This window comes from Sylvia atricapilla, chromosome 29, assembly GCF_009819655.1.
Source record: "Sylvia atricapilla isolate bSylAtr1 chromosome 29, bSylAtr1.pri, whole genome shotgun sequence".
Classification (NCBI taxonomy): domain Eukaryota; kingdom Metazoa; phylum Chordata; class Aves; order Passeriformes; family Sylviidae; genus Sylvia; species Sylvia atricapilla.
In genome coordinates this window covers 1,209,192-1,223,517 of record NC_089168.1, presented here as the reverse complement: position 1 = coordinate 1,223,517, position 14,326 = coordinate 1,209,192, and the positions used below count along the sequence as shown (strand labels likewise).

At 49.8% G+C, this 14,326-nt stretch overlaps 1 protein-coding gene and 1 pseudogene across 1 annotated transcript; both read left to right on the top strand.

Moving 5' to 3' along the window:
• On the top strand, positions 1-3,603 carry LOC136372755 (keratin, type II cytoskeletal 6A-like). Its single transcript, XM_066337501.1, has 9 exons — positions 1-465; positions 834-1,048; positions 1,328-1,388; positions 1,496-1,591; positions 1,833-1,997; positions 2,248-2,373; positions 2,767-2,987; positions 3,247-3,281; positions 3,401-3,603. Exons 1-9 carry the CDS (start codon positions 1-3, stop codon positions 3,601-3,603), a joined length of 1,587 nt encoding a protein of 528 aa, XP_066193598.1.
• A 3,166-nt stretch (positions 3,604-6,769) lies between these two features.
• Positions 6,770-13,209, top strand: LOC136372695 (keratin, type II cytoskeletal cochleal-like; annotated as a pseudogene).
• Positions 13,210-14,326: the final 1,117 nt, after the last annotated feature.

Here is a 14,326-nt window from a genome sequence, read left to right as displayed (position 1 = left end):
ATGTCCCGCCAGTACACTGTGAGGAACTTCAGCGCTGCTTCCGCCTTCATCCCGAACTCCAGCACCTCCAGCCTCTGCCTGCGCCCTGCTCCCCAAGCTGGGAGCTGCAGGACCACCACTGGAAGGTTCACTGGAGGGTTTGGGAGCAGGAGCCTCCACAGCCTTGGTGGATGCCAGAGGATCTCCGTCGCTGGAAGAGGTGGTGGCTTCTATGGACCTGCAGGTTTTGGTGCTGGCACTGGGATCTCCTGTGGGTTTGGTGGGGCAGTTGCTGGTCCCTTTGGGTTTGGTGGTGGCCCTGGATTCCCTGCTGCGCCAGCTGGGGGCATCCATGAAGTGTCAGTCAACCAGAGCCTTCTGAAGCCGCTTAACCTGGAGATTGACCCAAACATCCAGAGTATCCGGAAGGATGAGAAGGATCAGATTCAAACCCTCAACAATAAATTTGCCTCCTTCATCGACAAGGTGAGATTCCTGCCTATGCTGTGGTGATTCTTTGGTGGGGAAGCACAAAGGGTGAATTATATCTTTAGCCACGGTTTTGCTGCTCCTCCACTGCCAGTTCTAACATCCCAGCAGGCTGGGAATAAATCTTGAGGGTTTCCAGCTTTGAGACCATTTACATCTTTCAGGAATCCTGAGATGAGACCAGAAAACAGGGACAAAGTGGTGGTTCTGGATGTAAGGAAGCAGAGTTGGGAAAGAGAGCGGGAGTGTTTAAATTGTCAGCTGTTCCTCAGGGGCCGAGATTTCCCACCTTCCAGCAAGTGAATCCTTGTAGGATGTCCCTCACATCTCCAAGGAAAACCATCCTAAAACACTCCTCTCTCCAGGTCCGATTTCTTGAACAACAAAACAAGGTCCTGGAGACCAAGTGGGCCCTTCTGCAAGAGCAGGGCAAAAAAACAGTGAGAAACAACATTGAGCCTCTCTTTGAGACCTACCTGAACAACCTCAGGAGGCACCTGAGCAGCCTATTGACAGACAAGGAGAACCTGGCAGTGGAGCTGAGCAAGATGCAGAGCTTCGCTGAGGACTTCAAGAGCAAGTGAGTCTGTTCATGGTCTGCCTGGGCCTGGGTGGGCTGCAAGAGATGCAGAAAACAAGAGAAAAAAGTCTTTTAGATTATTTAATCTTCTCAGAAAGGCCCGAGTTTAACAAAATATATGGCTGAAAAGTCACAGGCAGAAAATTACAGGGCAAAAAGATCAAGGTGGAGAACTGTACATACAAAAAAAAAAAAAAAAAAAAAAATTAGAGGCTGATCATGAAAACATGAAATAATTTTAAAACAAGCCTAGACCACCCCTCCACCTCCATTCCACAGATATGAAGAGGAACTCAACAAGCGTGCAGCCGTTGAGAGCGAGTTTGTGACCCTGAAGAAGGTGGGTGCTCGCCCACGTGGCCCCCCAGCCCTGCAAGAAACCCCTTCTCCAGCTGTTCCTCTGCTTCTCTGAAACTTACCTCATTCTGGTGATGTTTCCTCTCCTAGGAGGTGGACACTGCCTACCTGGACAAGACAGAGCTGCAGGCCAGGCTGGATTCCCTCACAGGGGAGATCGACTTCCTCAGAGCCCTCTACGAAGCTGTGAGCACCAGACCTTATATCCCAGTCCTTGCATTCCTTTCCCATTTCAGACCCTCAGGGCTGGTTATTTTCCCCTCTGTTGTGCTAAATAATTCAATAGCTTTTCCATTTCACATCTCTGCATGAAGCTGTCTTGGAAAAACCCTTTTGTTCATCCAGCTTTCCCCTCTCACCCTGGGGCTTTCCATCCTCCAAGCACCATTTGTGTCGCAGCTCTCAGTAATATTTGCTGCTTTTGCAGGAGCTGTCCCAGATGCAGACCCAGATCTCTGACACCTCTGTCATCCTAACCATGGACAACAACCGGAGCCTCGACATGGAGAGCGTCATCGCCGAGGTGAAGGCGCAGTACGAGGACATCGCCAACCGCAGCCGCGCCGAGGCCGAGTCCTGGTACCAGTCCAGGGTAAGTCCTGGGAAGGCTTCTGCAAGGGGAAATTCACCCTCCATCCCCAGATTCCCCCAGGGAGGTGGGTCCCGCTCTGATTTTGAAACATAGAATGTCTTAAGATTTAACCACCTATGAAATTCAGAAATGTTAATTCGGGATTGGGAACACACACATATTTTGTGGCGCAAACACCCCCAAACCCACACTCTGTTGGGCTTTAAATCCAATTTGTTTTCCCTTGACTGGTTGTTCCTGTGTGTGACAGTACGAGGAGCTGCAGGCCACGGCTGGCAGGCATGGGGACGACCTCCGGAACACCAAGCAGGAGATCTCAGAGCTCAACCGCCACGTCCAGCGGCTCCGATCTGAGATTGACAGCGTGAAAAAACAGGTGAAGGGCATTGTCAATGCATCAAATGTAACTCCTGCTGTGACCCGACCTCTGGGTTGTCCAAGGAATAAAAATAAAATCATCCAAGGGAGTTCTGCTGGATCAAGAATGAGCATGATATATAATCAGAGCAGTGACATCACCAAGAATTACACAGTGTAATATCAATGATCCCAAGGAGATTCTGAGCGTTGTGGAGGTAAATCCAGGGTTGTGACCTGATGCAGAACATGAACCAGTTCAATGGATTTAATTCAATTCATGGATCAGTGATGATTAAGATCACACCTATTGATATTAACCCAAACATCAAACCCGGGATCAGGCCCTCAGGATACAAAGAGCTGGATTATGCTCTCAATCAGGAATGAAAACCTGGATTTTCTCCTGCAGGTCACTGGGTTGCAAACGGCCATCGCCGACACCGAGCAGCGTGGGGAGGTGGCTCTCAAGGACGCCAGGGCCAAGCTGGAAGAACTGGAGACAACCCTGCAGAAAGCCAAGGCTGACCTGGCCCGGCAGCTCCGGGAATACCAGGAGCTCATGAACGTCAAGCTGGCCCTGGACATTGAGATTGCAACCTACAGGAAGCTGCTGGAGGGTGAGGAGAGCAGGTGGGTGAGATTTTATATCCCAGTTTTCGGAGGTGCAATGGAGTTGCAGACCCTGGTCAGGTTTAGGACCACATTCAGACCTGAAAGCTGTGTAAAGACCAGTAAGTGCCCTTGAAGAGGAGCTGTTTGGGAACAGTTTTTCATACAAACTTCCTACCCTTTGAAAATATTCCAAGGAAATTTTCCTGCCTTTGTGAGCCTTTGTCCTGCTCATGGGTTCCCCTTGAACTCTCACTGGTTCTCTTTTGCTCCCTGACAGGCTCTCTGGGGAAGGTGCTGGCTCAGTGAACATCTGTAAGTAACTTCTAGAGATATTTGGACCTTCCTTGATTTACCATCCATCCCTGCACAGAGCCCATCCCATTCATCCACTGCCTGTGGATTCCTCTCATGAGGGTGTTTTCCTCTGGCAGCTGTGACCAGAACCACTTCAGGAGCAGGATATGGAAGTGGGAACTGCCTGAGCTTCAGTGGTGGAGCTGGAAGTGGAGTCTGTGCTGGAATGGGAACAGGCTCCACCTCCGGAAGCGGACAGGGTGGCTCATGCATGGTTGGAGGCAGCAGCTCCAGCTTCAAGTCCACCTTCACCAGCTCTTCCACCAGGAGATGTTACTGAGGAACTGACTCCAGGCCCCGGTGCTGAGGCACCTTTTGGGTCCAATCCTCACCCAGCTCCTTCAAAAGATTTGGAAATCAAACCCATCTGTCATTATTTATGTAAAAGATTCTGTGCTCCCATTTGTCTTTTGACTCTCAACATTCCTCAATTCCCAAAGTTTGTCTAATAAAAGGCATGTGGAATTAATTATGTCGCATCCTCTTTTTAATTCCAATTCTTTTATGTGGTTGGTGCAGCAGAGTACCTTTGCTGCTTTGAAGGTAAAAAAAGTCACACACTAGTTGAGACATCTCCTTCCTCTTCAACTCCATGGACCTGATATCCAACAGGTATAGAACATTTGGATGTTTCATTTCCATGAGGATGGGAAGAGATCTATCCTTACTTCTTGGCAAAAGAGAAAATCCTTCTATCTTAATTCCTGCATTACAGAGCTCGTCTGAACAAACCTTCCAGCCATAGCCCCAGTCACACTTGCCCTCCCATCCCTACGACTCCTTTACATGATAGACAAAGTCAATGAACCTGACCCTACCCTAAAAGCCATTGGTCACCAATGATACTGAACCTATGAATACACTGACTTTAAAGACTTCACATTCAACTCCTACATGATAGCCACAACAGACCTCCCACTAGACATTTCTGGCTCCTGGAATTCGACCATCAGAATCTACAGTCCAAGTCATCGTCACTGCTGACAATGTACTCCACTCATCTCAGCCTTTTATGCCACTGTGGTAATGCCCAAACCTCTGTAATTGAGTAGGATGAGTCATGGAGGGATATAAACCCTGTTTTCCCAAGAAAATGAGTGCTGCAGCTCATGTGTTCTGCACACATGTCTCCTGCAAGGACTGATAAAACACCCTCCCTGCTATTACCATAATTAGAAATGGAAAACAACCATTAAACCCCCAAGGTTTAATTCCTCTTTGGGAGGAATAATGTCCCCAGAGGAGGCTGTGAGACAGTGAAAGATCCTCAGGGCACTGGAAAGGAGGTAGCTTGTTCTCTTCAGCACCTGTCCATCTTTCTCTGGCCTTTCCAGTCCACATCCGACTGGCAGCAGCAGAGCTGGAGTTTGATTTGTTATTTAACCCCTGTCCAGCATCAAAGCTCCATCCAGAGCTACACGGATGTGCAGGGGTCTGCAGGGGACACACAAGGAACAGCTGAGGGTTGGTTTGTCCACCTTGGAAAAAAGGAGACTGAGGTGAGACTGCTCAGGGGCTGTAGCTTCATCCTGAGGGGCAGCTCCAATCTCTGCTCTGGGGACCAGGGACCCAGGGAATGGCTGGAGCTGTGTCAGGGGAGATTTAGGTTGGACATCAGGAAAGGTTCTTCCCCAGAAGGTGCTGGTGCACTGGACAGGCTCCCCAGGGAATAGTCACAGCCCCAAGGCTGCCAGAGCTCCAGGAATGCTTGGACAATGCCCTTGGACACAGGCTGGGATTTTGGGGTGTCTGTGCAGGGCCAGGAGTTGGACTGGATGGTCCCTGTGAGTGCCTTCCAGCCCAGGATGTTCTGTGACTCACCTGATGAGCAGGACTTTCACACCTCAGGCTGTTTTCTCTCAGGGGACACTGGACTTTCAAACTTCTCATCACTGAATATTTTGACTCAAAGCACCTTGGCTCCCAGAAATGCACTGGTGCCTCTCAAATCCCTACCTTTACCAGCAGCACCTCAGTGGGTTTGCTTTGCTCTGCCTGCAAAGCTCAGGACCGCAGACCAAGACAGGAACTTCTTGCCTGAATCAGCACAGGTTGTCACTACCCCACAATTGCTGGATATTTTGGGGCAGAGTCAGGTTTTTTCTTTAGCAAAGGACATCAAACTGGCATTTCCCCCATCTCTGGATTCCCTATTGTGGCAACTTCAGTCCCATCAGCTTTAAACTAAACAAGAATCCCTTTAATCAAGCTAAAACTAAGCCCAGGGGCAACATGCAGACAGAAGTGGATTTTTTTGCCTCACCAGTAATCTCCTCTTTGAAAAACAGCATAGAAAATACAGGTAAGCAAGTTTTATGATCTGTCACTGCCAGCCCGTGGCATTGGAGCAGGTGGAGGTGGCTGAGTGCCAGAATACCAAACCCATGAGCTCACTCCCTTGAGCTGTGGTCAAGCCCAGCTCTTCAAAAGCATAAAAGGCTGGGGGAGTCCTGATCCCAACTCCCAAAGATTCCTGCTTCTCTTCCACCTCACCTCATTGTCCTCTTTCAGCGTTGGGTCTTCCGGAGTTGGGTGCTGCTCCTGTGGGGATGCCTGTCCAGTGTCCGTGTCCATGCCCCTGTCCATGCCCATGTCCTTGCCCCTGCCTGTTCCTGTGTCCATGTCCGTGTCCCATAACCCTGCTGGAGATGTAGGAAAGGCCAGCGGAGCCTTGTCTTGGGCTGCAATGCAAGATGTAACCAGCAGTTTGTATTCTATTATCATCTGTTGAAACCGGCTGGGGAACTGTTTTTCTCTTGTATGACCCATTCCTCATAATTCGGGGGTGGGTGTGTTCTGTTCATGGGCAGCTGCTAAAACCAGCTGGGGCAGAGTTCTTTATCTCTTCCAGGATTCATCCTCCCTCCAGGAGTATCTGCTGTTCATGGGCCATCCAGGCTCACTGCAGGGCTGAGACAATTCCATCATCCCACTGGGGGATGCCCCACCCAGGGGGAGGAGCCCAGTGTTCCGACTTGGATAAAACCTGAGATTTGGAACACCAGGACAGCCTGTTTCCCACTGGGTTCCCAGAGAAAGACCAGACTCACCTCACCACCCCTGGACCCTTCTACAGGATCATCTCTGCTCCAACAGAACCACATCCATCACTCCAGGAGGACTTAATTGGACTGCTCCCGGCATCCTGACCAACAAGGTGTCAGGTCATGTTCTGACTTTTCAGTGTTTTCTTTTTTGTTTGTTTGTTTGCATTTTTGTACTACTAGATTTTTATTTTTAACATTCCTAGTAAAGCACTGTTATTCCTATTCCCATATCTTTGCCTGAAAGCCTCTTAATTTCAAAATTATAATAATTGAGAGGGAGAGAGTTTACATTCTCCATTCCAGGGGTAGCTCCAGCTTTTCCCTGGCAGACATCTGTCTTTCCAAACCAAGACCAGTCTTCAGCAGGAGGAGCCTTCACAGCCAACGGGGAGAACAAAGATGGCCATGAGTGAAGGGCCCAGGGCTGCCAGACAAGGATGCAGCCTCAGGGCAGGAGGCAGGACTGGAGGAGTAGGGCTTGGATGTGGCTCTGGAGGGATCCAAGAGGTCCTGGTCAACCAGCGCCTCTTGATGCCCCTGAACCTGGAGATTGACCCCAACATGCAGCAGGTGTGGCAGGATGAGAAGGACCAGATCAAATCCCTCAACAACAAATTTGCCTCCTTCATCAACAAGGTGAGGCACGTTCTGCTCCTCCAGCTCTGGCATTACCTGGAGATGTAGTCAGGCAGCTCTCAACATTAAAAATTTAAATCTAAATCACTAAAGCAGAGTCAAGGATTTTGTGCAGGACTCTGTTCCATATGCAGACTGTCCATACAGATCTTTTTGACAACCTGGATGCAGAACAAATTATTTCTCCAGATTCCCTTGCAGCTAAATATTTCTCCTGGCTCCCAAATCTTCCCACCAATGATCTTTTGGTGGCATGCCCATGAAATCATGTTTTAATTGCAGAAAATATTTACAACCCCCGCCATGTTAAACCTCCATTTAATGAAAACCAAGGCAAGCTTGGAGTTGTGGATCTTGAATTATTTATGTTGTTCTAATCGGTTTCAGGTACAATTCCTGGATCAACAAAACAAAGTTCTGGAGACCAAATAGAGCCTCTTGAAAGACCAGAAAACTGTGCAGAATAACCTGGAGCCCATGTTTGAGTTGAACATCAGCAATGCGAAGTGGCAGCTGGAGGCTCTGGTAGGAGAGAGGCTGCGGCTCAGGTCTGAGCTCAAGGCCATGCAGGATGCAGCTGGGGACTTCAGGGTCAGGTAGGCAACACCCATGGAAAGACCTGTCCAGTTTTCCTTCACTCACCAATTGCCGCTTCCACAGTGCAGTGCCAACAGTACAGAGCAACTCGAGATGCCGTGATCCCCATCCACAGGATGATCCAAGAGCTGGAGAGCCAAGGGGTGATCAGCAAAACCCACTCACCCTTCAACAGCCCCATCTGGCCTGTGCACAAATCTGATGAGGAATGGAGACTGACTGTGGACTACCGTGCCTTGAATGAAGTGACTCCACCGCTGAGCGCTGCTGTGCCGGACATGCTGGAACTACAGTACGAGCTGGAGTCCAAGGCAGCAAGGTGGTATGCCACTATTGATATTGCTAATGCCTTTCTCTCCATTCCTCTGTCAGCAGAATGCAGGCCTCAGTTTGCTTTCACCTGGAGGCGTGTGCAGTACACTTGGAACCCACTGCCGCAGGGGTGGAAACAGCCCCACCATCTGCCATAGACTGATCCAGGCTGCACTGGAGAAGGGAGAGGCTCCAGAGCATCTGCAGTGCATTGATGACATCATTGTGTGGGGGAACATCATTGTGTGGGAGAGGCTGCAGCTCAGCTCCGAGCTCAAGGCCATGCAGGATGCAGTAGGGGATCTCAAGGTCAGGTAGGTAACACCCATGGAAAGACCTGTCCAATCTTCCTTCATTCTGTTCTTCCTGCATTCAATGAAAAGGCCCAAGACAGCCCAAAAAATGTGACCTCAGAATCATGGAAAGGTTTAGATGGGTAGGGACATTAAAGACCATCTCATCCCAGCCCCTTTCATGAGCAGGGACACCTCCCACTATCCCAGGTTGCTCCAAGCTGCATCCAACCTGGCCTTGGACACTTTCAGGGATGGAGCAGCCACAACTTCCACGGGAAATCCATTCCAGGGCCTTCCCACCCTCACAGAGAGGAATTTCTTCCCAATATCCCATCGAAATCTATTTTCATTTAAAGCTAAATCAGAATTCATTCAAGGTCTTGGATAGTTTGAGCACTTTGGAAAGTGAGGAGTTAGCTCCCATCCCATGGAAAGTCACCAGGATTCTGAGTGAGAATTTCAGCTCAGGAACTCTTTGGGATGTTGGGAGCAGCAGTTCCTCCTCTGCTCTGCCCTTTGCACTTTGGGAAAACATCCATCCAGTATTTGTGTGTGCTCCCATGGCCATGAGGGATCTGCTGGGAATGGATGTGAACAATTGTCAGAAATTTATCTGGTTCTGTGGAACCAGAAAGACAAGAGGTTGGAGTGAGGTGCCTCATCCCTGCTCCCAACAAGGGCACATGCATCCTGCCTGATCCCTCTGCTCTCCTTTCTCAGAAGATCACATGCCTGACACTCTGTGCCACCTTTCCCAACAGGAAAAGTTCCCTCCAGCCTCATAGCAGCATCAAAACCTCCTTGACTGCCCTGGAGAAAGAAATCAACTTGCACATCAAATCCTTGGACAGTCAAAGGCCACATCAGAGAAGCAGTTTAGACTTTAGAGCTCTGCTTGTGTCTGACAAAGAGGCAAACATTCCTTTGGGATCAATGGATTCTGAGGTGAAGTTCAGTGACACCTCACACATTGCTGCGCAGGGACCATCTGTGGAGTGCTTTCAGCCACTCAATGTAATCTCTACACAATAGTTTGGTCGGTGCTGCCCACCCCAGCAATGACCTTGGCCTTGTGGCTCCTTCCCCCTCAGTGTATCTCTGTTGGCTTCAGGTCAATGCCCTCACCTGCCCTTTGCCCTGTCCCCAGACCCTCTACTTAAGGGGAGATGGAGCTGGGGCTCCCTCTCTCACCTCCTCTGTCTTCACCTTCTTCTCCCACCCCGGTTCGGGCTGGGGGAGAAAATAAAATGGGCTCTTGTGTTTCCCTGCTGGCGCCTGCACCTCCCTGGACATGATGAACACTGCTGCCACACAATGCAACAACCATCCTCTTGCATCTACACCTACAAAAAGACGTTGGCTCCTGCCCCACTTCCTTGGAATTTGTCCTTCGCACCTTTATCTATTTTAAACATTTGGGTCTCAGATTTTCTTCCTAATATGGGAATCGGAATGACATGATCTCTAAGGTCCCTTCCAACCCAAACCTGGTTGGAAGCTCCAAATTCCTCTGGGCCAAACATTAATCCAGCAACTGGAAATCCAGACATTAAATTTTCTCTTCTACGTGGCCAAGAGCTTCGAGACCCACAAATGGATGCAAAGCTGGGGCTCTGCTTAATGGAAATTATTTCCAGGGACGGATATTCCTGATGGAAATAAATCTTCCCCCATGAAAGGGCCAGGAGAGGCCCATGGTTTATTAGCTGCACGGACTCCTTCCTTTGAACTCCTCTCTTTCTCTCTTTCATCTCCCTCATTTAAGCATTCCATCGGAGCTGGGCATCAGTCCAGGCTCCCGCTGGGGTTTGACCTTTCCCAAGAGAGTGGCCTTGGCTCTGCCTGCCCAGGCCACCCCCGCCCTCCTCCCCGGCCATCCCGCGGGAGCTGCGTCCCGATCCCGGCTCTCCTGAGCGGCCAGGTGCGGCGATGAGCTCACCCCGGCTCCACCCAGAACATTCCGGGAGCACAAGGCTCCCATTCACGGGATAAATGGTGCCTTTAGTGAGGGCGTGCAGCTTTTCTAGACTGCCTCTCCCACCCCCCAGCCCAGGGGTGCTGCCTTTTCCATCATTATCAGCCACAGAGAAATAAAAACAATAAAGCTCCATTAAGGACTCTGTTCAGCGCTGCTCCCTCCAAAAATCTGTGGATTGGTGGTAAACGCCTGCAGGAAGAGCCCTTTGGTCTCTTCTTGTCTGAAGAGGGGGTTTGCACAGGTCCCTGGAGGAGGCTGTGAAGGGATTCTGAGCTCGCCCTCCCCACAGGTACCAGGAGGAGATCAGCAGGTGCAGGACAGCAGAGAACAACTTTGTTGTGTTCAAAACGGTGAGGAGGCACCACCACCAAGGCAGGGACAGCTTTGGAAAGGCACATTCACATTCAAATCACTCTTTGTATACAGCAATGCCAGGCCCAGAGCACCGGGCACAGCTGGAGTCACCCCAGGAGTCAGAAACACCCACCCGTGCCAGTGGGGCAGTGCTGGGCTGTCATTCCTCCTTGTTTCATTCAGGTCCCTCATCCCAAACTCAGGAGTGTCACACAGGTCAGCACAGATTCCACAGATCCCACTGATCTGGTCCCCCAGATCAGCTCTGGGTCATCCAGACCTTGACCCTTCATCAGATGCTCTGCCAACCTTCAGCCTTTGTGTCCAGCCCCAGCATCCACAGCCCCCTGGTCCCACCTGCAGGAGACAAAATAAGGAGCTTATGCTGTTTCAAGTGTTGTATAAAATATCTGTCTGGGCACTGGCAGGAAAAGGGAAGTTCAGTGGTGTGACATTGTTTGGATCCATGGACATCCTCCCTCCTCCCCTCCACAAAACAAAGGTGGAGGTGAGAAATGAGTTCACTCTTGGCTCTGTTTAAAGGTGCAGAGATCAAGAAATCATCCGTTTCTGGTTTAATACGAAATTGCAATTCTTAATTTAATCTGAAACTCCAAAGGTTTGTGTTAGATACGAAGATTTCACCCAAGGACCCAGAGAAGGTCTGGTCCAACCTCCATTGCTGCCATTCCAGGATCCAGATGCTGCCTGTGTGAACAAGGTGGATCTGGGGACCAAGGTGGATGCCCTTACAGATGAGATAAACTCCCTGTGAGTCCTCTACAAAGCAGTAAGAGTATCCCAAATTTCCCACTCTGCTATTCCCCCATTTTCCCAGTCTCCAGAGGCTCAAGAGAGCCCAAGAGCTGGTCAGTGCTGCAGCTCCTCCCCAACCTTCTTCTACACCTTGGCTCAGGACAAACAGCGAAACATTTGGGACATAAAATGAATGTTTGACTTACAGCAGCTGTCCCAGATGCAGACCCAGATCTCCAACACCTCCGTGGTCCTGTCCATGGACAACAACTGGAACCTGAGCCTGGACAGCATCACCACCAAGGTGAAGGCACAGTACCAGGACATCACCAACCAGAGCTGCACCGAGTCCTGGCACCAGAAGAAGGTGAGGAGGTGAAAACAAATGGAGATTTTTGTTCAGCATTTGCCAAAGGCTGATTTATACTGGAAAGAACAAGCAGCAAAGACAAGGGAAAAGGGTGTAAAATGAAGTGGATTTGGAGAGGAGTTTAAATAGTTCCTTGGAGATGTTTGGCAGTTGGACTTGATAATCTTAAAGGTCTTTTCCAACCTTAATCATTCCATGATTCTTCACAATCCTATGTGAAGATGCTGCTCTGATAATGACAGAGGAGCAGAAGAACGCAGAAAGAGGAAGTTCAGTGGGATGAGTGTGGAAAGTCCTGATCAAGAGAGGATCAGAGCAGGGTCAGTCTCTGCCTGCCCCCACATCACCTCCCTGCCCACCCAGTATGAGGAGCTGCAGTTCTTGGTGATGCCTTGGGAAGCCTGACCTGAAACAGAGACTGGACAGAGCCAGAGAATAAAGTAGATATTTATTGAAAGGCCCTTAGGGTACACCTTGGGCAGGACAAGGGTACACCCAAGGTGGACTAAAAATGGTCACAAAAAAATGGATGACTGTCATGAGGTCTCACACTTTCATAAGTTTGGGTCTATTTGCATATTGGGGTTTAATTGTCCAGTTACAGCTTCAGGTTGTGAGGTCTCATCCTTCTTGTTTCTCTCTTCAGTCCACTGTTGTTTATGCTTTTGGGCCTGAAAGCTCTCCTTGGTCTCCAGCAGGAAAAGGATTTGCTTTGTCTACCTACTCTGTGAAGAGCTGACTGACATTTAATATGGGGCTCAGAACTCCACCCCTAGGCAGCACAGAATCTGGAAACATGAAAGATAAAACTTAAGGCACCACTGGCTGGTCACCCCAGGAATGACCTCCACAACAGCAGGGAGAATATCTCAGAGGTTAACTGTCTTGTCCACTCAGACACAGAGTGAAGAAACAGCACAGGACCTCTGCAAATGTGGGGCACTCCTGTCATCACCCCCCACTGGAAGGGGCCTGGAAATCAGGATCCAGACCAATCCCACGGTCCCTGGAGTTGTTCCCTGCAGGTGGCTGGGCTACAGACAGCTGCCACCAAGGTGGAGCACCACGGGGATATCACCCTCAAGGATGCCAGGGCCAAGCTTGAGGAACTGGAGGACACTGCAGAAAGCCAAGGCTGACATGGCCCGGCAGCTCCGGGAATACCAGGAGCTCATGAACATCAAACTGGCCCTGGACGTTGAGATTGCGACCTACAGGAAGCTGCTGGAGGGAGAGGAGAGCAGGTGGGAGCTCCCTCTGCAAACCAAATCACGTCCAAATCCAGAAATGTTCTCACCTTTGCCTTGCAAGGAGGTGAAAGTGCCACAACATTTTGCAGAGGAAATTAACCCTCATCCTACACAGTTACAGGTGTCATTCCAAATTGTCTTGGATGCTCTCCATCAGACCCAGCCCCCCTTGGGTCTGTTTTCCAAGGTCCTTGGTGCAAAAATGTTGCTTGAAATTATCCTTATAAGGAGCCCTGACCTCTCCATCCTCTCTTTCTTTCAGGCTGGCTGAGAAGGTGTTGGTGCCGTGAATATTTGTAAGTAATCCATCTCACAAACAATATATTAAGTGATTCCTTGATTGTACCTGGAATTGAGGATAAGACAAGGAAGATACAGCTTGTAGATATCAGCACAAAAATTAATATAATTAGGTTTTACTGCCTAATTTTTCCAGCCCTTTAGGTGGGACTAGGGAGGCCAAAGAGCCTGAGGCACATTTTCCTCAGCCAGATTTGAACTTGAAGGGATTTGTACATTGAGATTGTCCCTTGGGAGACTCAGATGCCTCAAGCCAGGAAGAAAAGACAGAGAATAAGATGTGTGAAATCCGGTCAGTGATAGACTGCCCAAGAAATAATTGAAATGTGTGAAAGTAAAGCTTGAAATCCCTTTGTACTCTTCCACACAGCCCCTGTGGCTGGCTTTCCCATCGAAGCCATGGTGCCCTCTGGGAGCAGCCACAGAGCTGGGAACACACCGGGGCTGGGAGTGTGTCTCAACGACAGCCTTGGAATGGGGGGATTTGGTTCCGGAGCAGGAAGCAGCTCCAGCGTGAGGTTTGTGTCCAAAAGCACCACCCAGGAAAGCCACCGGAGCTGAGCCACTCACCTGGAGCATGGGAGGCCAGCAGCGCCTTCACCTGCCAGCACAAAGCCTCGAATCATCTCAAAATCCCTGCTTGTCACTTGGCCATTAAGGGAAAACCTTCCCAGCATTGTTTCTCTGTTTCTCGGCTTGGGAGCGCTCCCTCTCCCAGTCCAAACAATTCCCCTGCATATCCCTGCTCCAGGTGGGGAGTGCAGCTTCTCAGTGAATAATCAATTGTCTCATTAACGAGTCTCATTAGCGTCAGAGATCAGTGAGCACCTTCCCAGTGCTCCTGCTCCAATCCAGAGGAAGGGCAAGGATTATGTTTACATCTGGAAGTGGAGCCTGTTCCTTTACTGCCCAGGAATCCAGGAGATTTGAGCCCATGATGCTCCCTCCCACCTACTCCTCCCTCACTCCCCAAATTCTTAAGGAATTGAAAACCAAACGTCTTCCCACAGGCAGTTTCTCCATTCCCCAATTCCTCTTTCATTGCTGGCTCACTCCAGGGCTCCCCTGCTCTACCTACATCCCAAAATTCAGCCTTCATTTTCCATA

What these genes read in the sequence shown, in the direction of transcription:
- LOC136372755 (XM_066337501.1), top strand. Translation starts at nt 1, where the DNA reads ATGTCCCGCCAGTACACTGTGAGGAACTTCAGCGCTGCTTCCGCCTTC. An exon ending in GCTGAGGACTTCAAGAGCAA is followed by an intron (nt 1,049 to 1,327) that starts GTGAGTCTGTTC and finishes TCCATTCCACAG; the next exon opens with ATATGAAGAGGAACTCAACA. An exon ending in TCAGAGCCCTCTACGAAGCT is followed by an intron (nt 1,592 to 1,832) that starts GTGAGCACCAGA and finishes CTGCTTTTGCAG; the next exon opens with GAGCTGTCCCAGATGCAGAC.